We start from the raw sequence: 23,396 nt of genomic DNA, 5'->3' as shown, positions 1-23,396 counted from the left end.
ATGAAAAACTCTATAGATTTTCAGTGTGAATAACTTTATAAAGAAAAACTTTACAGTATTAAGAGAAAAACACCAAATTCAATAAATTCCTAAAATTATGACAAAAGAGTTGCTGTAAAGGAAAAAAACTCCAGAAAGACAGGAGAAAAAGGTAAATTTAAAAGTCCCTAAAATTCTATTAAATTATGAAATATGTGAAGAGGGTGCTATGGTCAGATCAGCACAAATTCAAGTTTGATGACATATTCTGCAAGGTTATGGGGAAATAGGAACTCTCATACAATGCTAGTGGGAACAGCAAATGTTCACTCCTAAGAGTAGGGAATTTAGCAATTTCTAGCAAAATTACACAGGAATTCACCCTCTGAAATAGTGAGTGCAATTCTAGGAATCTATCCCACAAACAAACTGCACAGATATGAAAAAAAATATATCCACAAGGCTTTTATTATGGCACTATGTGTAACAGCAAAAGACTGGGAAAACTCTCTTTTCGTCAACAGGGGACTAACTAAACATCTGTAGTAAATCCATCAAATGCAGTACTATGTAACAATAATAGGGATGATAAAGATATCCGAATACTTTGCTGTAGAGTGATCTACAGAATATACTGTTAAGTAAAAAAAACAAGGTACCAAACAATGTGGACAGTTTCTCCAAAAAGGGTGGTACAAGCTTGTATTTTTAAAAAAGAAAAAGTAATGGAAGACTAAGCCACATAATTTTTTAAAACAGGTTGCCTACAGGGGAAAAGGAAGGAAAAGGGAATCAGGACAAAAACCAGATTTTTCTGAATATAACTTCTTTGTAGATGTGACATTGTAACCATATACAATTTTTTTTACATAATTATAAAATAAATGCAAATGAAAATAAAAATCAAGTCCTCAAAATAAAAAACAAAGTTAAAATAATAAACCTAACTTTCTATCCAGTTGGTGGAATACCAACCAGGAATAAATAATTTCTAGTGACTTCAAAACAGTAATTTATGGGTGGCCAAGGTGGAAGGATCACTTGAGGCCAGAAGTTCAAGACCAGCCTGAAAAACATAGCAAGATTCCCTCCCTACAAAAAATAAGAAAAATTAGCCAGGCATAATGGTGTGTGCCTATGGTCCTAGCTACTTGGGAGGCTGAGGCAGGAGGATGGCTGGAGCCCAGGAGTTCAAGGCTGCAGTGAACTATGATCATGCCACTGTATTCCAGCCTGAGCAACAGAGTGAGACTCTATCTCTTAAAACAAAACAAAACAAAACAAAAACCACATTAATTTAAACACACATTCTTAGTGGGACACACCTGGTGATTTCACCAAAAACAAACAGCAAGGAAACAAACAAAATAATTTGAAAACCATTTCACTAATAATTACACTGGTATTACTATTATAAAGTACTTTTATACATTTAATAGGACAAAGCAAATAAGTAATTAAATTAACATCATTAGGAACCAAGGCTGTTAGCTCAAAAGCCTTAAAAGAAAAATAATATATTTGACTATGTAAGAAAATACATTTTCCCCAAGACAATAACTACCCTAAACAAAGAAAAAAGACTAGTGAAGAAGCTGGGTTAAAATATTACCTACTAGTATCACAGCAAATATCACTCCAAAATACTGTATTTCATACCTATGAAACCATTATAAGATACACTATTACCAGCTGTATGTACTACTGTGCAAAAAAAATTTTTTTATAATTAAACCATGTTATGCTACCATTACAAGATTCATCTAGATTTCAGAGATGGCAAAATGTGGGAAAAAAGTGTCTTAGATTCCATATAAAAAAAATTCCATCTGGGCATGATGGCTCATGCCTAAAATCCCCGCTACTCAGGGCTGCTTGAGCCCAGAAGTTGGAGGCCGCAGTGAGCTACAATCGTACTGCTACACTCCAGTCTGGGCAACAGAGTAAGACTCTGTCTCTAAAAATGAAATAAAAAGAATTGCTATAAATAATATTCTAAAGACCAAATAGAAAAATGGGCAAAGGATATTAACTGAAAAATATCAAAAAAGAAATAGAAATGGACTATACAGGTGTTCAATCTCACTCATAAAAGAACTGCAAATTAAGACTACATTTGAGATACTATTTTTCATTAGCAAAGATCAAAAGGTTAATAACACTAACAAAAGTGAGGGGAAACAAGTACTTTCAGATACTACTAGTAAAAAGTGTTAATCAGGTATACCAAAATAAGAAATGTACCTGTCCTGATACACCAGCTCTACTTCTAGCAAATCACCCTACAGATGTGCTTGCATGTGTGCAAAAGAACCCATATAGCAGGCTAATTTATACATTGTATTAGGAAAAAAATTAAAATTGGCAACACTGTAAATATCTGTCAATATGGTGGTACTGATGAACAGTACTTCATACAATGGAATACCATGCACTCATTGAAAAGAATGAAGGTGCTTTTTAAAGGCTCTTATGAATGAATGGTCTCTGTGATAGGAAAAACTCCCCTTAAACTGTGCTTTCCTCCATACTCCACAACAGTCAACACAGAAGACTTCTGTGAACAAATGTGGGGTTTTTCCCCACACACCAAGCAGCAGATTCCACCTAGGTGTCCTCTAATTCAATTCCAACATTATCTACCCCAAGATAGCAACAGGTGAGGGCTCAGTCACCAAAACTGACCCCTCTTTGCCTCCAGTTGCCAGGTCCAGGCCTTCAGAACTTCTGACTGACTAGCTTCAAAAATGGGGTTCCCACGATCCCATCTGTGTTCGATTAATTTGCTAAAGTGGCTCACAGAACTCAGGGAAACATTTATTTATGTTTACTGATTTATCACAAAGGATATTACAAAAAGATATACATGAAGAAATGCAGAGGGTGGGGTCTGGGGGAAGGGGCACAGAGCATGCCACCCTCCAGGAACCTCCACATGTTCAGCTATCTGGAAGCTCTCTGAACCCAGTCCTCTAGGGTTTTTATGGACAATCATGTGGAAATGTGATTAGCCTTCAGGGTATATCGTGGGACCCTCCCTGGAATGAGGGTCTTATGACCCACAACCAGAAAGAGGGGAGGGAAGCCAGAGAGATTGTTTCCTGAGGTCTAAAGAGCCCCAAGATTAAACAAGGACTATGGGAGTTATGAGCCATGAACCATGGACAAAAACCAATATATATGTAACACCACAGTCTCTAAGACATATTAAATTAAAGTAAGATCAGAAAAACTGTGCATAGTATATTACCAACTGTGTAAGGGGGGAATATATATTTTCTTTATAATGCATCAAATATTTCTGAAGGGATAAACAGGAAACTGGGAACACCCTTTGCCTCTGGGGTAGGGAAGTAGGTGGTTGAGGCTTACAATTAAAAAATGTAAGTCTTCTTTGAGGTAATAAATTTTAGTATATAAACTAAAAAAAAATTTTTTTAAAGCAACACTTGCCTTTTTTCCTTTTGAGGTTTCAGAATCCTCATCTTCATCTACACTCAGAAGATTTGCTCCACTACATAGAAAATAAAGTGAAAAAACCTTAGTAATAATCACAATCCATACATTAAATTCAAAAGTTTTATTATCTATGCTCACCTAATTCAGGGAATCAGCAAACTTTTTCTGTAAAAGGCCAGAACGTAAATATTTTAGGTTTGCAGGCCATATGGTTTCCATAGCAACTACTCATCGTTGCCATTGTAGGATGAAAACAGCCATAAACTATAAATGTGGCTATGTTCCAACAAAAATTATTAATAAAAATCAAGTAGTAGGAAAGATCGAGCCCATGGGCCACAGTCTACCGACACCTACCACAAATGAACACATACTTTTCTTTTTTTAAACTATGGATTTTATTTATTCTCACTCATTTTTCTTTCTGTCTTGGTTTGACAATAACAGAAGACAGAGAAACAAAGTAAAGGAGAAGAAACAAACTGGTAAGGGAAGAAAAACCTTAGCTAATCAAAAAGAAGTAATTCCAATGCTACTACCATAGTAAATTAGTTATACTTCCATCATTCTTAGAAATATCAACACTTCACTGACAATCATTGTACTGAGATTCTAAAAGATCAGACTAATATATCTATAAACAGCTCATGTTAATCTCAACATATTCAAAAAGCTGAAGTCCCTTAGGACCCATGATGAACCAAAGAGTACAATTCATAAAGGAGATATATAGGACAACTAGCACCTTAAAAGACAATTTTTTAATAATAAAACTATGGCAAATCTGCCAACAAAGAAAGTCAAATACACCTTTTTGAAGACAAGTCTACTAATGTATTTATAGTAAAATGCTAGCTATTTATAATAAAAATGTTTTGTTTCATTACTGCTTATATACATCCCAACTTTTTAATGCTAAGAATTCTCTCCTGTAAACACCGTACAAAAATGTTCAAAAAGTGGTATACTTTCTATGTAGCTTAAGTTCAGATTTAAAATTTTAATTTTTCAAAACTGTATAAATACTGTATGTAATAAAAAATTATTTTATATTAAAAAGTAATCAGAAAAAAGAAATGAAAGAAAGAAGATCATAAAATACTGACTTAAAATGAGAAACTTACCAGTTCAAAGCTCTCCATCAAATAAAACTTCACTTCAGGTCAACATCTCATAGGTGAAGGCACATAAAGTGGTAATGATGAATGGAGCTGTTGCCCAGACAGAAGTGAAGCACCTACAATATTTAGCCAATATACTCTGAATGACTTCTTGTATAAAAATTTCTAAAACCTATTTATAGTTTTGGTAGAACTTTGTGTATATATTATTTGTGTTTCTCTGAATTTGTTATTTCTTTTGGCCAGCAGAAAACCAGATAAATAAATCAAAAATTAAAAACAATGTTGAATTTGTAATACAAATCTCATGACATTCACAAAGGTCTATTAAAACTATTATTTAAAATTTTTACACAGCAGTCATTCCAAGTACGTTAACAAAGTGTAATGAACACTTTGCTTAACTTCTGTCTGGGTAAACACCTGTGTTTATCGTTTATAGTGGTTCTGCTTTCTCTGGTGAGATTCTGATCTAAGATGGATGTGGTGTTCACAACTGGGGAAGAAAGATGCTGTAGTACTTAAACTTTCATACAAAATCCAAGAGTCTTATCTGGGTTCACTTACGATAAATGGTAGCTTTTCAAATTACTGTCTAAACAGACCACCTTTTTGAAAAACAACAACAACAACAAAGAAAAACAATTTCCTTAATTTGAAATCTTCTGTTGTATGGTCAATTTTTAGTCATAAGGTTATGTGTATTATATGTATATATTTACACATTTCAAACTATTTACCAATAAAGAGTTGTGTTTTCTTTTCCTTAAGGCTACTATGAAAGAGTTAATGTTTTCTTAAGTAAAGAATACCACACTCTTAAAACTCTTTCCATGGAATATAAATTGTTTTTCTATGAAAAGTTTCATTCTTATAAAATATCTGAGGGAAAAAAAATCCTTACTCTTTATCTGTATCTCCTTCACTTTCTTCTTCATGATCAAAGCTCCAATTATTTTTAAAACCTCCATCTCTCTTAGATTCTGATCTAGCCAAAGCTGAAATAAAAACAAACTGAGATAAGTATTCATTAATACAGCTATTCAATATAAAACAAATTTGAGCATTTCCCAAGCTCTTTGATTATTCTAGATTTTCTTTTAATTTGTTTGCCTTTTGTCTATTTCTTATAAATATTAATATCCTATTAATAAAGAGAAGAACACATTAAAATTTATTTTTACTAATTTATAGGCATCCATATATGTGTGCTTGCTATACAAAGAAGCTCAAATAAGTAAGATATAATAATAAAAATGGAGGGTACATGACTATATATGACTATATATGACTATAAAATCAGCCCTAAATCTCAATCTTTGATCAGTGATTCTAGAAATCAGGACCTATAAATAGTCTGCTTGCCTTATTTATAAGAGCTATACCTAGACTACAAGACTTTTCCTTAAACTCAATCATCCCTGCCTTTCAATAGAAGAAAAATAAGACAAGGTTTTCTGTGTTAGTAAGAAACTCAAAATCAGAACACCAAATACACTCATCACGAGTTAAAAATTTTTTTATAAATACACAGCTGAAACACCATGAAACCATAAACAACTATTAATAGACAGTGGGAACCAGAGAGACAAATGAAGTTCTAAAGCTGGCATTTCTCTTGGTGCCATTTAAAAAAAACCTGATGTCTTAGAGCTTGGGCTTTAAGATTAAATTCAGGGCCCCAGCAAGATGAGAGGTCAGACTGCAAACCAGAAGACCTGAAGGGCAACAGTCTGACTGGGAGAACTAAGAAAAATAAAAGAAACTCACTGAAGAAAGAGTGGAGATAACTATGGTATCTTATCCTTGGCTCTGGCTTTTTGAGTTGAACTAAAGACAAAGTGTACCTATCAGAGCTACTGTCTGAATGTTTGTGTCCCCCCCATTTATGTTGAAATTTCAACCCCTGTTGACGGTATTAAGAGGTGGGGCCTTTGGGAGATGATTAGATCCTGAGGACAGAGCCCTCATGAACGGCATTACTATACCCTTATAAAACAGGCCCAAGGGAGCTTGTTTGCCCCTTCCATCACAGAAAGCACTACTGGTGAGAAAGTGGGCCCTTACCAGACACTGTCAGGACATGCTGACCTGACTTTCCAGACTCCTAAACTGTGAGAAATAAATTTCTGTTGTTTAATAGCTACTCATCTTTGGTACTTTGTTACAGCAGCCCAAACAGACTAAGATAGTTAGGAAATTCCTAATCATAAGCCAACAATTAACTAAGGTTTGTTAATTTTCACAACCCATGTGGCCCAGAAACGTCCATGATTAAAACGCTTCACAAGAAAAGATGCTCAACTAGGGAAATGTAAATCAAAATCTTAATGAGATACTACTGTTCACCCATTAAGACAGCTATTATCATTTTTTAAATGGAAGTAACAAGTGTTAGCTAGGATGTGGGAGAAACTGGAACTCTTGCGCATTGCTGGTGGGAATGTAATACTGTGGAAAACAATGTGGTAGTTCCTCAAACAGTTAAACATAGATTTACCATATGATCCAGCAGTTCCACTTCTAAGTATATTCCCAAAATAACTGAAAGCATGAACTTAAATAGACACTTGTAAACCAATGTTCACAGCAGCATTATTCATGATAAACCAAAAGGTGGAAACAACCCAAATGTCTATTAACAGATGAATGGATAAACAAATTAAGTAATGTGGTATGTATATACATACAAATACACCACATACACAATGGAATAATATTCAACCATAAAGGAATGAAACTTGGATACAGGCTACAACATGGATGAACCTTGAAAACATTACACTAGGTGAAATAAACCACATACAAAAGGACAAATACAGTATGATTCCACTTACATGAGGTACCTATATGAGAACAGGCAAATCAGGCCAGGAGCAGTGGCTAACACCTATAATCCCAGCACTTTGTGAGGCTGAGGCAGGAGGATGGTTTGAGCCCAGGAGTTTGAGGTTGCAGTGAGCAACCATTCCACTGCACTCTAACCCAGAAAATAGAGTGAGATCCTGTCTCAAAAAAAAGAATAGTCAAATTCATCAAGACAGAAGTAGAAAACAGGTTACCAGGGACTGGGGGGGGGGGGGGGGCGTATAGGAGAGAGGGGATATGGAGAATTATTATTTAATAGATACAGAGTTTTTGTTTGAGATGAGGAAAACGTTCCAAAAATGGATAGTGGTGGTGGTTGCACAACATTGTGAATGTACTTAATGCTAATGAATTGTACAAATGTACACCTAAAATGGTTAAAATGGTAAATTTTATGTCTATTTTACCACAATAAAAAATGTTTTTAAAAAGAAAAAAAGCTTCAAAATGACTAACAGAAGCAAGCATAAATCCTCTCCAAAATACATAAAACTTCAATATAAGTCTCAAAAAAAGAGTTTCAAACAGTATCAAGAAACACGAGAAGGCTGGGCGCAGTGGCTCACGCCTGTAATCCTAGCCCTCTGGGAGGCCGAGGCGGGTGGATCGCTCGAGGTCAGGAGTTCGAGACCAGCCTGAGCAAGAGTGAGACCCTGTCTCTACCAAAAATAGAAAAAAATGATTTGGACAGCTAAAAATCTATATATAGAAAAAATTAGCCAGGCATGGTGGCACATGCCTGTAGTCCCAGCTACTCGGGAGGCTGAGGCAGTAGGATCGCTTAAGCTCAGGAGTTTGAGGTTGCTGTGAGCTAGGCTGATGCCACGGCACTCACTCTAGCCCGGGCAACAACAACAACAAAAAAACGAGACTCTGTCTCAAAAAAAAAAAAAAAGAAACAGGAGAAAACGAGTCATCAATAGCAAATCTGAAACTTCTTTAATGTATACTGGGGTTGAAAACGTAAGCAAATAAATAGTAGATAATGAGAATAAAGTTTCTTCGTGTCAGAGAAAGAAGTTATAAGTAAGCAAGAGGAAAAAGCTAGAAGGAACGCTGCGATGCTGGATTACAGTCAGAACTCAGTCACTGAACTCATGTTTATTTAACACATAATAGGTGGATATATATGTGTTGTAACATGGGTTAGTATACAGAGCTACGGCTCTGTTCTCTGACAAGGTCTAGAAGCAGTGACACCCCAGTAGCAACAAACATACCTACTACCAGATCTTGGTTTCTAAGTACCATTCTCTTCAATAAAAGGAGCCATGGCTCGCTCCTAAGAGAAATGACTTGAGTCTAAGGCAGAGGCAGGAAAAATACAGGATGAACATGGAGTACTGTGCAGTGTCAGAATGCAAGAAAGTGTTTTTGAAAAAGAAAAGATGAAGCATGTCAAAAAGTTACAGAAATCAACCTGAAAGAATTCCCAATAGCTAAAGTTGGAACAATTTTAGCAAAAATAAATAATAGCATTGGGTTTTAAATATCCCTCAATCCATACTGACAAAAACAAATGATTTAATAAATAAATGAATGGAGAGAAGGGGCACATCTTCCTTACAGAATTCCAAATAATGTATGCACAGACTACCTTCTCCAAAAGACAGAACTGAATTCTCCTTACCTTGAGTATGGGGGGTAGACTTGGTAACTTACTTGAAAAGAATAGACCATAAAAAGGGGAAAAAACAAATTGATGGTGGAGAAATCTGACAAACACCATCTCAGATAAGCGATCAAGGATGACATCAGCAGTGATATATCGTATTCGTGGAATGTATACTTTATGGTGTGCTGAAAATGGTATGCTCTGCGGTCTTCTTCCCCAAAATTCATAATGCCAGTTGAATCACAAAAACATGAGACAAACCCAAATTGAGGGACACCGTACAATATATCTGACCAGTACTCTTTAAAACTCTCAAGGAAAGATTGAGAAACTGTCAAAGAACACAGTAGATGACTAAGGAGACATGACAACCAAATCCAAATTCCTAGATTGGACTCTGGAACACAGAAAGGGCATTAATGGAATCACTGGTGAAATCCAAATAAAGTCTGCAGTTTACATAATAGTATGATAGCAATGTTAAATTTCCTAGTTTTGACAAAGGTACAATGGCTATATTAGGTGGTAACATTAGTGAAAGCTGGGTGAAAGTCATACAGAAACTCTCTATTCCATCTTTGAAACTTCTCTGTAAATCTAAAAGTATTCCAAAATAAGTTTAAACATTGAATGTAAAATGAACCTCTGTTTCAAAAGTCAAAAGAGATGTTATAATATTTATCCACTAAAGGAACCAGGGTTCTGCACACATAATTCTAACAAACCTGATCATACAATTTCCTAACTGGTAGATTAGAATCTATTAATACAAATAAGTGAAAGAATAATCTCATAGAAGAGATAAATGTCAATGAGAGGAAATAAATTATAAACCATAAGTTTAGGGCAACTTGGAGTAGGGATAAAAACTTAAAATTGGCCGGGCGCGGTGGCTCACGCCTGTAATCCTAGCACTCTGGGAGGCCAAGGCGGGTGGATCGCTCGAGGTCAGGAGTTCGAGATCAGCCTGATCAAGAGCGAGACCCCATCTCTACTAAAAATAGAAAGAAATTAGCTGGCCTACTAAAAATATATATAGAAAAAATTAGCCGGGCATGGTGGCGCATGCCTGTAGTCCCAGCTACTCGGGAGGCTGAGGCAGTAGGATCGCTTAAGCCCAGGAGTTTGAGGTTGCTGTGAGCTAGGTTGATGCCACGGCACTCACTCTAGCCAGGGCGACAAAGTGACACTCTGTCTCAAAAAAAAAAAAAAAAAAAAACTTAAAATCCTCAAAGTCATTGAGAGGACACATTTCAATATCTCGCTATGGTTGACATTTGTACCTATGAGAGTGAAAAATTATGTCCACTATACTCTACTTACAAAATTAAGGAGGGGAAGAAAAGAAAAAGATTAAGAGATCACAGTTAGGCCGGGGGCAGTGGCTCACGCCTGTAATCCTAGCACTCTAGGAGCCTGAAGCGGGAGGATTGCTTGAGCTCAGGAGTTCAAGACCAGCCTGAGCAAGAGTGAGAGCCGTCTCTACTAAAAGTAGAAATTAGCCAAACAACTAAAAATAGAAAAAATTAGCCGGGCATGGTGGCGCATGCCTGTAGTCCCAGCTACTCGGGAGGCTGAGGCAGGAGGATCGCTTGATCCCAGGAGTTTGAGGTTGCTGTGAGCTGGGCTGATGCCACGGCACTCTAGCCCAGGCAAGAGAGTAAGATTCTGTCCAAAAAAAAAAAAAAAAAGACAGAGATCACAGTTAAATATCACAGACTAAATACAGATATTTCTCCATATCCTCCACTAAAATGACAATAGTGGAAAGATGAGAAAAAACAAACCCGTAAAAACAAAAAGAAGCCAGAGAGGAGATAATAGCAGATGAGAGATGTAACAAAAGTGATAGATGAAAATTTGATAGATGGGTAGGAACTAAATTAGTTGACCAAAGAAAGCAAACATCTAAATGCCTATGAGGGCACAAATTACCAAACTGATACAAAAAGCAAAAGATTTTAACATTACTATGGCAATAAAAGAAATTGAATTATTACAAATCTTCCCACAAAGACGAACTAAGGCTCAGAAGTCTTTGCCAGTAATTTCTTCTAACTTTTAAGAAATAGCACCAATCTTACCTAACCTTTTCCAGAAAATAAAAAAGGAACACTTTGCAGCTCATTTTATTAAGTTAGACTAGTTGATCCCAAAATTGACGACATTCAAGGAAGAAAAATTATCAAGCAATCTCACAAGAAAACAGATATAAAAGCCTAAATAAAATATGAGCAAAACAAATACAATAATACATAAAGAATAAAATATTACATAGGGTTTATTCTAAAAAGCAAGAGTTAACATTTAAAATCATGAATGTGGCTGGGCTGGGTGGCTCATGCCTCTAATCCTAACACTTTGGGAGGCCAAGGAGGGAGGAATGCTTGAGGCCAGGAGTTTGAGACCAGCCTGAGCAAGACCAAGACCCATCTCTACAAAAAATAAAAAAAATTAGCGGGGTGTGGTGGTACGTGCCTGTAGTCCCAGCTACGTGGGAGGCTTAACCAGGAGGATAGCCTGAGTCTAGGAGTTTGAGGTTGCAGTGAGTTATGATGACACCACTGCACTCTACCCAGGCGACAAAGTGAGACCTTGTCTCAAAAAAAATAAAAAAAAAAAAGGAAAGAAAATCATGAATGTAACTCACAATATCCATTCACAACAAAACAAAAACTCAGCAAACCAGGAATAGGAAGGAACTTCTTTAATCTGAAAAAGAGTAACTCAAAAAACCTTCAGTAAACACCAAACTTTTCCCCTGCACTAAGTTACCAACATATCTATTCAAGTACATAGTGAAGGTCCTAGTTGGTGCAATACAGCAAAGGGAGAAAATGCCTATGAAGGGTGAGGAAAGTAAGAAAACGTATTCATGTACAGAACCCCAAAAAAGCTCAAAAATTGGAGACAGTAGGTAGATCTGACGGAAAGAAGGGCTTTTTTTTTTTTTTTTTTAAGAACATATGTTTAGGGTGTGATGGCTCACACCGGTTGTCATCCCAGCACTTTGGGAGGCCTAGGCAGGAGGATTGCTTTAAGCCAGGAGTTCAACACCAGCCTGGGCAACATAATGAGACCCCATCTCTACAAAAAAGTTTTATAAAATTTTTACCTCTGCAAAAAAATTTAAAAATTAGCCAGGCACAGTGGCATGTGCCTGTAGTCCCAGCTACTGGGGAGGCTGAGGCAGCAGGATGGCTTGAGCCCAGGAATTCATGGTTACAGTAAAGGAACATATATTTAGTAGATTGTAAACTAATAAATGTATAACGAAGGATGTTATAATAAAATCATCATTTGGGAACCATTATATTAATATCTGATTCAGGCATGAATCATCAATGCTTATTAAAAATAGTAGATGAAATCTGATGAGAAATAATATGTTTATATTGTCTCAAACCATCTCTCCACACAGTATTTATTAATTACAAGGGAAAAGATAGTACCTTTCAGTAGAGAAATCTGTCAAACACCACCTTAACTAAGTGATCAAAGTTACCTTCACCAGTAGTAGAACAAACTGACATCATGAGCCTCTAGATACAACACACTGAGAAGAACACAGGATCATTCCTATGACATTCCTTATTGAAAAAAAAGGCATAACCTCAATCTAATCATGAGGAAACATCAGATAAACCCAAACTGGGATAAACCCAAACTACATAATAACCATCCTCTTTACTTTAAAAATGTCAAGGTAAAGAAAGACAAAGAATGCCTGAAAAGCTATTTGCACATTAAAGGAGACAAAAAGGACATGACAAATAAGTGTAATACATGATTCTATATCAGATCCTGAACCAGAATTTTTTTCTTTTACTATTAAGGAGCATTTTTAGGTCAACCGGTGAAAGCTGATTAAATAATACTATTTTATCAATGTTAATTTTCTGATTTTCATAACTGCACTAGAATCTATAGTTCCTAAATAAAAGTAGAGGGAGGTGAGATAAAGTAATTAGGGGTAAATGGGCAGCATGTCTGAGATTTACTTTCAAATGGTTCAAAAAAAGTGTGTATGTTTACATAAATATATATACAGTCATCTGTCACATACGATGTTTTGGTGAATGATGGGCAGCATATTTGATGGCAGGCCCATAAGATTATAATATTGTATTTTTACTGTACCTTTTCTATGTCTAGATATGTTTAGATATACAAATATTAATAATAACCACTCTGTTACAACTGCGTATGGTATTCACTACAGCAACATGCTGTACAAGTTTGTAGCCTAGGAGCAATAGGCTACACCATATAACCCAGGTGTGTAGTAAACTATGCCTGCTAGGTTTGTGTAAGTACCTCTGTAATGTTCATACAATGACAAAATCACCTAAGATGAATTTCTCAGAACATATCCCTGTTAAGTGACACATGACTTGAAAGAGAGACTATGATAAAATAGTTATGATAAACATTAATAAACATATAGAGGAAACAAGCGAGAGATAAATGGGAATTCTCTGTACTGCTCTTACAACCTTCCTGCAAATGTAAAATTATTTCAAAATAAAAAGTTAAAAAATTTAAAGAAAACATAAGGTATATATTAAAAAACACAAAAAAACAAGATTTTCAAATCCTGTTCCCCCAGCCTATATAGCTGATTGGCCCTCTCCTACCCTGACACAAAAACTAAAGAAATGGACAGAAACTAATAAAACAAAAAAATAAAGTTATAATACAGAGAAGACCAATATGAACAAAGGATTTCTTAAATTAAAAAAAAAAAAAAACACAAGCCATTAAAGGAAAAACAAATGACTGCATTAAATAATTATGTTTATAAAATTATTCCACTCAAAAAACAATAAGACAAGTAATAATTTGGTAAGAGATATGTTCAATCTATATAATCCAACCAAGAATTACTATCCAGAATATATAAAGAATCTCAATGTTCCAACAGGGAAAAAAAATGGGCAGAAGATATGAACAAGCAACTCAGTGAAAAGCATAAACATATCTTCTTTTTATATATATAAAGAAAAGATATTCAGAGTATTTTGTTTAGTTTATGGATGTATCACAAACACATAGAATAGGGACTAATGCTAGGTTGGCACTCAATAAATATTTTTTAATGTTAAATGAACAATGAATAATTTTTTCAAAAATACAGCAACAAAAATACTCAACATCACTACAAATCAGAGTATTATAAATTCAAACCATTTGTGTATCTAAACCCCATCAGACTGGCAAAAATTAAAATATCAAGTGGGCAATACCTAGGAAGCTGAAATTGCACATGCCCTAGGACTCAATCATTCCATTGCTACAGGATACTCTAGGTTAGGAGTCAGCAAACTAGGACCCAGCCAAATCTGTCCTGCTGCCTGTTTTTATTGGGCTCGTGAGCTAAGAAAATGGCTTTTACATTTTTAATACCTGGCAGAAAAAAATCAAAAGAAGAATGCTCGATGATACATGAAAATTACATGAAATTCAAGTGTCACTATGCATAAAGTTTTATTGAAAAACAGCAATGCTCATTTCTATTATCTCTGCCTTCTCACTGAAATCGCAGTGTCGAGTAATTGCAACAGAGCCTATATGGACTGCAAAGTATAAGATATTTACCATCTGTCTCTTTACAGAAAAAGGTGGCCATCCTTTTCCCTAGAGAAACACACATGTGCACAAGAAAACAAATCTTAAAAACAAAAAAGTTCATAGTAGCAATATGAAACATACTAAAATGTTCGTAGTAACAATGTATGTAAGAGTAGAAAGTTGGATACAATCTAAATTTACACAAATACAAGAATGTATAAATAAGTTTCTATAGTCATACCATAGAATGCTAAATGACAATGAAAATGAAAGCATTGGAACTATTCCTATCAACATTGTTGAATCTCTCCTACAACGCTATAAAAGAACAAACACACTATGGCATGCTATAAATTCTAAAATATGCAAAACAATGATACATATAATTATATATACATAGTCTTATATATGGTTCTGAGATACACACATAAGGAATAAAGTATAAAGAAATGCATGAGGCCGGGCGCGGTGGCTCACGCCTGTGATCCTAGCACTCTGGGAGGCCGAGGCAGGTGGATCGCTCAAGGTCAGGAGTTTGAGACCAGCCTGAGCAAGACCCCGTCTCTACTAAAAATAGAAATAAATTATCTGGACAACTAAAAATATATATAGAAAAAATCAGCTGGGCATGGTGGCGCATGCCTGTAGTCCCAGCTACTCGGGAGGCTGAGGCAGTAGGATCGCTTAAGCCCAGGAGTTTGAGGTTGCCATGGCACTCACTCTAGCCCGGGCAACAAAGTGAGACTCTGTCTCAAAAAAAAAAAAAAAAAAAAAAAAAATGCATGAGAACAACTACTAACTACCAAATTAAAAATGGTGGTTACCTCTGGAGGGGAGGAAAACCCAAAAAATAAAACGGAAAAACCAAAGGGGCGGGGAGTTGGGGTTTACCACAGCTTAAGTTTCAACTGTTGGTAATGTTTTCTTCTTTAGGCTAGGAAGTAGAACACAGAGTCTGCTATATCATTCTTTATATTTCACACAGATGTGAAATATTTCCTAACAATTTTGAAACTATCATTGTTAAGATCAACAAAGATTATGATTAAAAAAATTTTTCCCCCAAGGATAGGGTCTCATTCTGTCACCCAGGCTGGAATGCAGTGCTGTGATTATAGCACACTGCAGCCTCCAACTCCTGGGCTCAAGTGAGTCTCCCAAGTAGCTGGGGCTACAGGCACATGCCACCACATCCAGCTAATTTTTCATATTTATTTAAAGACGGGGTCTCGATATGTTGCCCAGGCTGGTCTTGAACTTCTGGCCTTAAGTGATCCGCCCACATTGGCCTCCCAAAGTGCTGGGATTACAGTGTGAACCACCACACCCAGCGGTCCTTTTTATGAGGACCACTGAGAGAAAACTGCTCCTGTGTTTTTACTGTCAAATGGATATAGTACAGGTTATCTACCACTTTCTGTAATTGCTGTCATTTTTTTACCTGATGTTAGCAACCGCAATTTGCAACTGACAATAATGAATCATGCATTGCTTCATCACTCCAAGAAATGCAGCTTAAAGTGTGTTGTAATTGTAAGCATTAACAGTCTGTCCTTGACTTTGTGGATTAACCAATGTTTTGCATAAAGATATGGTTTAATTTTTAATATTGTTAAAGTTTGGCTATGTTTTCTAAGAGTTTAGGTAATGAAAATGAGAAAGTATACAATAACAACTCCAGCATAACCCAGACATCACTGACAGAAAAAAGGAAAGGAAGGAAAAGTTCTAACAAACTTCCTCTTTTTTTCTTATGCTTGCCCTATTTCAGAAATTTCTGAATCAGTTCCTAATCAACTAACTAAAAGTTAAACTAATAACTCTTTCTGTTGCTATTTATACTTTTGAAACAAACTACAAATTGTTTAATTTAAAATATTTATAATTTCCTATAATTTTTTTCTTTCTGCACACATACCTGGGTGCTTACAAACTGTGTTGCCCACCTTCTTTTTCCTTTCTTTAGCTTCCTAAACTGTCCAAAATTTAGAAACTTTTGGATTTCGTAAGAATTGTCATTTTCAGGTTTAAGAAATATTACGACTGTTGAAAGATTGGGGAAAAAAATACCAAGTAAGTATGAGAGAGGTAGGACAGCTCTATAGATGAAAGATGTCTACAAATTCTGTGCCACACTCATTGAATGGTGGGTCTACTTCCCCTGCCCTTGAATCTGGCTGGCTCTGTGACTTTTTGGACAAAACAACGTGGCATAGGTGACACTGTGATTTCTGAAGTTGGGCCTTAAGAGATCTGTGGCTTTCCCCTTTTGCCCTCTTGAAGTGCTCCTTCATCAATAAATGATAATTCTCCATAATTACTTGTTATTTTTCCTTCTCTTGTTCAATCTCCTCTCCCTTTTGGGGAGGTGCAGGGAAAGGAGCTAAGAGGAAGAATGGGGAAGCAAAAAGATAAGGAAAGGAGGAAGGAAATGCTGAAGAAAGCTGAAGCTCTAAGTCAGGTACCAGGCTCCAGTTCTGATTTCCCCACTAACCTGGGTCACATAACCATTCTATACCTCTTGAGTTCCTCAAATATCCAACATACTTTTATAATGGCAACAGGAACAACCAATTTATGAAAGTCTAGGTAAGTGGAGGACATAATTTCATTCTCTTTCCTCTCTCATTATACCAATCAACCTAGAATATCAAAATTAGTTAATATCTAGGAAAAGAAAGGTAGTAAGTAAAAGAAAAACAATAAAAACTGAAATTCAAATAAAAGAGAAGGCAAGAAAAGAAGCGAGGAAAAGTTGTTCTTTTTCTTTTCTCTATCTGCTAAGAGAAGATATAAAATAATACGAACTAACAGAGGGGCTTAACACATCCCTTGAATGGTTTTGAGTAATATATATTAACTCATTTAATTCTCATGGCAATCTTATAAGGTAATAATTATTAACCATGTTTTACAGATGAGAAAACAGTTTACATAATCTGTCTACAACTAATAAGTAATAGAGTCAGATGTTGAACCTCTGGATTCTGGCTTATAAATTCATGCTCTCAATGCATTTCTAATGAAAATCACTTTTATTTCAAGTGAGGTTCTACTCTACTGTTTCATGCAAGCACATGAAATCCACTGATAAACAGAATTTATCACTTCAATGGCATGAAACCAGGAAGTAAACATACTTAAGGAGTAAATAAGGAATGACACTATGATGTACTTTCTAAAAGTCGTGCAATCAAAAGAAAAAGAGGTGTATTCCCCTGAGTTGGCAGAAACTAAAAACCTTGCTCACACTCCATGGAATGCCAATCATTTAGGAGAAACTGTGCTATCGTCCAACAGATGGTGTGAAGTATTTACTGTCCCCAGTAGAACTGGAAAACTGATTGGATTCTGAACTGAGTTTACATATAAAAGTATAGCTAAGTGGAAATGGAAAAGACTTTTCATTTGGAGACAAGCATTTTTGCTGCTACCTGTAAGAAAGACAATACTGCAATAGTTTAACATCAGTCTTTCCAACCACATTGTGGACAAGGTCCATAAAGCGAGAGATACCCAAAATGAAAAGGAAAACAAACTAAAGTAGTAATCTATGCACATTAGAAAGGAAAAGCAGAAAAAAAAAACAGGAGAAAATATAGGTGAAGCAGTTCAGTTGGTAAAGAAACAAAAAAAGGCAAAGGAAAAGAAAGCTAGATATGAACAAGTGCAGCAGGAAAAAGAAGAAACCAATGAGAGTAAGTAGACTTGTTAGAGCTCCCACAGAGGAAACAAGAAGATAGAGAACATCAAAAGAAAAGTTAACTACCATTACCTTTGCCCTATACTGCAATCACCTCCTAAGTGGTCTCCCTGATAATCTTTTGCCCCTTTCTAAAGCATTATCCAGGTCGTAGCTAATGACCTTTTTTGAAACAAATTTGATGACATCACCTCCAGCCTCATCTTGCAGCACTCTCCATGTTGGCATCATATCTAACTCCTTTAAGTTCCCCAAACATCTCATGCTCCCCTATTTTATTCCCTCTGCCTAGAAAGCTCTGGCTCCTCACCTTCCCTTATCCTATACATCCTTCAAACTATGCTGATTAGATCCAATTCTCATCATTACAGGTTGAGTATACCTTATCTGAAATGCTTGGGACTAGAAGTGTTTCAGATTTCAGATTCTGGAATATTTACATTATACTAGTTGAGCATCCCAAATCCCAAAATCTGAAATCCAAAACAGGCATTTCCTTTGAGTGTCATGTTGGTGCTCAAAAAGTTTTGGATTTTGGAGCATTTCAGATTTCTGGATTTGGGATGCTTGACCTGACAGTTGTAATCTTCCATTTACAAGTGTAGTGATCTGATTATTGATTCTCCTCACTAGACTGACTGAAGACTTTATGGAGAAACCATGGTTTTTCCCCTCACCATCATGCCTCTCAGTGCAGTGCCATGCCTACAACATAGTAGGTGCTCAATAAATACCAGTTGAACAAATGAACAAACACAGAAGAGAAACCTGCCAAAACCATCTATCCCAAGTAGAAAAAGGGTATGAGACAACCGTATGTGAATAGAAGTGAAAGAAACAAGTCAGAGGGGAAAGTAAAAAATTCAACACAAGCTGTGACCTAATGAAATTCATACAATTTTAATGTGATAGATATTATACGAACAAAATAAAGAAGGTACAATAGTAGCCAGTAGGTCTCCTTTTCCCTAGAGAAGCTATAAAAGGAAACAAAATTAGAATTTCACTTAGTTACAAGGATATAAAATATATTGTAGAACAAAGATATCAAATAGGCATCTCAAATAAAATACAACCAAGCAGTGCTATTAATTTCCTTCTTATTCCTCTGCCAGTCTACTCTATTTCAGTAAATGGCATTATCTCCCAAATACTTCAAGGCAGAACCCTTCAATTCCTAGCTTTCTCTGATCCTCATTGTACAATTCATCAAGACCTGTAAGCTCTATATCCAAATATATCTTCGATCTATTCACTTCTCCTCCCCAATTTCCATTGCCACCATCCTAATTCAAGCCGCTTTCATTTCTACCTAGACTACTACAGTATTATCCTAACTTATCTCCTTGTTTTTAATGTTGATTTTCTCTAATTAATTCCACAGAGCAGCCAAAGTGATTTTTCAAAAAGATAAATCATGACACCTCTTTGCCTCAAACTCTTTAATGACTTCCCATGATCGAAAATGAAATAAAAATTCTTCATGATCCTGCATGACAGATCTCTCAAATCACTCTCTGCTTGCTGCATTTCAGCCATAATGACCTTTCTGTTCATCAAATGAAACCATATATCACCTCTGAACCGTCACACACACCATCTCCTTTACCATACTCTGAAGTGTCTCTTAGTTAAGGTGTTTACTTAACTAGAGTGGCCTTTCCTGACTTTAACTCAAAGTAAAATGGCTTCCCTGTCATTGCTGTTTACTTCTTCCATAGTTTTTATCATACTGTTATCATCTAATTTATTTCATTAACAAACGTTTCAGGTGAAAGAAATATGATGGTGAAAAGATAAACTCATTGCTTTCACAAAGCTTATGACAGACTTGAGTTAGTAAGATTAAAAAACATGAAGAAATAAATTATATGATAATTGCTAATACAAAAAATAAAACAGTAAAAGGTAATAGTGTATACATTGGTGGCACCAGGACATTTTAAACAGAATATAAAGTCTAAGCAGACCTGTATAAAGTGAAGAAGGGAACTATATGAAAACCTGAGGTAACATACGGTTTGACAGAATAAGGAAATAAGACCTAGTGTTAGGGTGACTATATTCTACAGTAATCTACTGTACATTTTAAAATAGCTAGAAGAGAATAATTCAAATGTTTTTAGCACAAAGACAAATATTTAATGTGATGGATATTCCCTAAGTACAATGATTTGACCTTTACAAATTACATGAATGTATTAAATTATCACATGTACCCTGAAACTATGTATACCTATTATGCATCAATAAAAAGAATTTTTAAAACTGGGTAACATTCTAAATGGATTACTTTTTACTCATTGACTGTCTCTCCCACTAAAACATAAGCTCTATGAAAGCAGGGACGTTGACTATCTCGTGCACTGTTCTATCCACCTTGGTACAATGACTCGTAGACTGCTGTAAATATTTGATGAATAAATGAAAACCTATTTCAATTTTTCAAGAAGTTTACTGGAAAGCAAAGAAAGTGTAATATGTAAATATTTTAATATGAAATCCTAATAGCCTATGGGGAAACATTTTGAAAACTTACAACATGATAATACATAATGTATGGCAAATTATAGTGGAGAATTTTATTATTAGAAGTGTAAGGAACCAAAGGAATCTTAGAAAGTTAAACAGAAAACAGAGGTATAGTATTAAATATCATTTGTTTATTTGGAAAGACTCAATACAATATATGAAAATTGGTTATGAAGAACTAAAATCCTTCCTTTCCCTTATTCTTATGTTCTAAATAAGTTATCATTTGCTTTCTTTATGAAAATGCTTAAGACATGGTGAAACTCAAACTTATTACACTGTACACTCAAAGACCCTTAAATTAGAAGAAACTAAAAGCAATAGTTTGAAACTCACATTAACTCTGTATCTGCTGGCTTTAGTTATGCTTTTTTATTCTTCCTATGTTCATCCAATCAGAACTTAAACTGAATCAGAAGCCTACAGAAGCCCTAAATTTCCCATAGCTCAAAGTACAATCATCAGCATACTGAATATAATAAACACCAGTAAGTCATCTTTTGAGTTTCCAATTCCAAAACAAAACCAACTCAGGTAGCACTACCTGTAATACAAGCTGCACCACTCAGCTTCTTGACAGGTACCTATGCTGCACAAACTAGAATGGAAGTAATAAGAAATGAACCTAGAAAAATGCACAAGCTTTTATTATCTTCTTACTAGGAATCTCATATAAAGCTCCCATCACTTTTAGATAAAGGCTGGTTTGCACAGCAAGATCAGATTTTTTTTCACTTCACTATACTCAAGTGGGAAGAATTAAGAAAATTACTTTCTCCCAACTCCATTAGTTCTTATTCTTCCACTAGACTAACATTGAGTACCTATTGTGTTCCAGGCACTGTTTGAGGTGCGGTTAATAAAGCAGTAGGCAAGGCATTCCCACCTCTTGACACCCTTCTATAGAACCTGTTCCCACCAAGGTTCTTTCTTAATTTTAACGTAAATTGTACATTCTTAATTCGATAATGTTTCTAAAGTTATTTTTTTAAAAGTATCGCTTATGACATACTGCAATGAAAATCATCTTTGCAAAATTACGCAAAGAGTAATTCTTTCTAACAAACACTGCGCAGAGAGGCTCATTTTCCCAAACATCATATTTACAAACTCAATCGCCAGTGCAAACACTGAACCCACAGTCAAATTACATAACGTGAGCGTTTAAGTTACTGGTCCAGAACTGCAATACAATCTAGCTGTATTTTTGGAGTCTTTATATAAACACGGGCAAAAAGCCAATATTGTTACCCATTACCACCATTCCCAACAAAAATATATAGCTTTTCTTAAAATTGGCTTAGTCCACTTACAGTAAATGTTTTACTTTCCCCTCACAAGTGAATAAAACACCCAAACTTCGTTTATACGCTTTAGTGATGGTCCCAAAATTGACACGGTAAACCTCGTTCTCTTTCTTCTAATAAATTATTTTATAAAATAGTTTCAGCAAAACACATGCCGTAAGAGTATCAGACAAGGCCAGGTCCGATCTCAACACTGGCTGCAAAAGGGAGCCTGCAGCGCGGTGGAACAGAAAGACCAGGAGGCATAACACAAACCTCACTTAAACTACCCACCTTCCTACTTACACTGGCCCCCAGCTGCACCCAACCTTAACAATTTGAAACTTTCCACGAACGCCAAACAAAATCTGAATGCAGGCTGCGCTCACCCTTAAGCCACCACCAAAAAAAAAAAAAAAATTAAAAAATGTCAAACACTTAAAGCGCGCACTCTCGAAGGATGCCCACCAACTGCAGCTCTCGGTACGACCCACCCGCGCCCCCTCGGCCTTCCCGGCTCACAGCCGAGCCCGAGCCCGAGCACACTCGAACCCGGCGCGCTCGCCCCACACTCCCTCCCTGCCATCGCCCATCCTCGTACCTCCGCTGTCCCCCAAACCCACCAAGCGCAGATAACTGAATATCCAAGGTTCGAGGGACCACGTTTTCCTGTATTTCTCCCCTTCCCCCGCAATGGCAGAAACAGACATACCTTCCAGAAAAGTAATCTCCCCAGCGCTGCCTCCGCTCTTGCCGGCCGCCATCTTCCTCCTCCCACGCCGCCTCCTTCTTAATCCATGGCCCGCACCGCCGCCGCGCTCGCCGGGATGAGGGGCCGCGCCGCAGGAGGGTAGCCGCCGCAGGGTTGCGGGCTGCGGGCTCAGCCGTCAGGCGGGCGGCGTCCCCACGTCCAGACAGGCCTCCACAAAAGCAGGCCGGGCGCGCCCGGGCCTGTCCGCGGGCTGGCGGGCAACGAGGCCCGCGGCCTGGGCTTCTCCTCAAGCCCCTCCGGGGGAACGCGAGCGGCGACGACGGCGGCGGCGCTTCCCGGGCCTGGTTCTTCTCGGCCCACGACTCCCCATCCACCGCCCACCCAGGCAGCCTGAGAAGCTTCTCCGAGCCGCGGGCCCCCAGCAAAGAAGGATGAAGGCGAGCACACAAACACACCTCTCTTCGTCCCAAGGCCGTAAAATGGCCGCACCCGCCGCGCGGGAGCGGCGAGGTCTCCGCGACCGACAGGCGCCCGCGGGCCCCTAGCTCTT

At 36.8% G+C, this 23,396-nt stretch overlaps 1 protein-coding gene across 4 annotated transcripts in view; it reads right to left on the bottom strand.

The window, feature by feature from the left end:
• Positions 1-22,971, bottom strand: part of SENP6 (SUMO specific peptidase 6) — a 106,669-nt gene extending 83,698 nt beyond the window's left edge. For 3 of the 4 annotated variants that reach the window (XM_045543908.1, XM_045543909.1, XM_045543910.1), the window contains exons 1-3: positions 22,847-22,971; positions 5,464-5,557; positions 3,433-3,493 (exon numbers count right to left, since the gene is read on the bottom strand). In XM_045543908.1, the coding sequence (XP_045399864.1) occupies positions 3,433-3,493; positions 5,464-5,557; positions 22,847-22,898 (207 nt within the window). In that variant the 5' untranslated portion in view covers positions 22,899-22,971. The remainder of the gene's footprint in view (positions 1-3,432; positions 3,494-5,463; positions 5,558-22,846) is intronic. The other variant, XM_045543911.1, reaches the window with a different exon arrangement.
• Between the last annotated feature and the right edge of the window lie 425 nt (positions 22,972-23,396).

Source organism: Lemur catta, chromosome 2, assembly GCF_020740605.2.
Source record: "Lemur catta isolate mLemCat1 chromosome 2, mLemCat1.pri, whole genome shotgun sequence".
In the NCBI taxonomy this organism is placed as follows: Eukaryota; Metazoa; Chordata; class Mammalia; order Primates; family Lemuridae; genus Lemur; species Lemur catta.
This window is presented reverse-complemented; position numbering and strand designations above follow the sequence as displayed.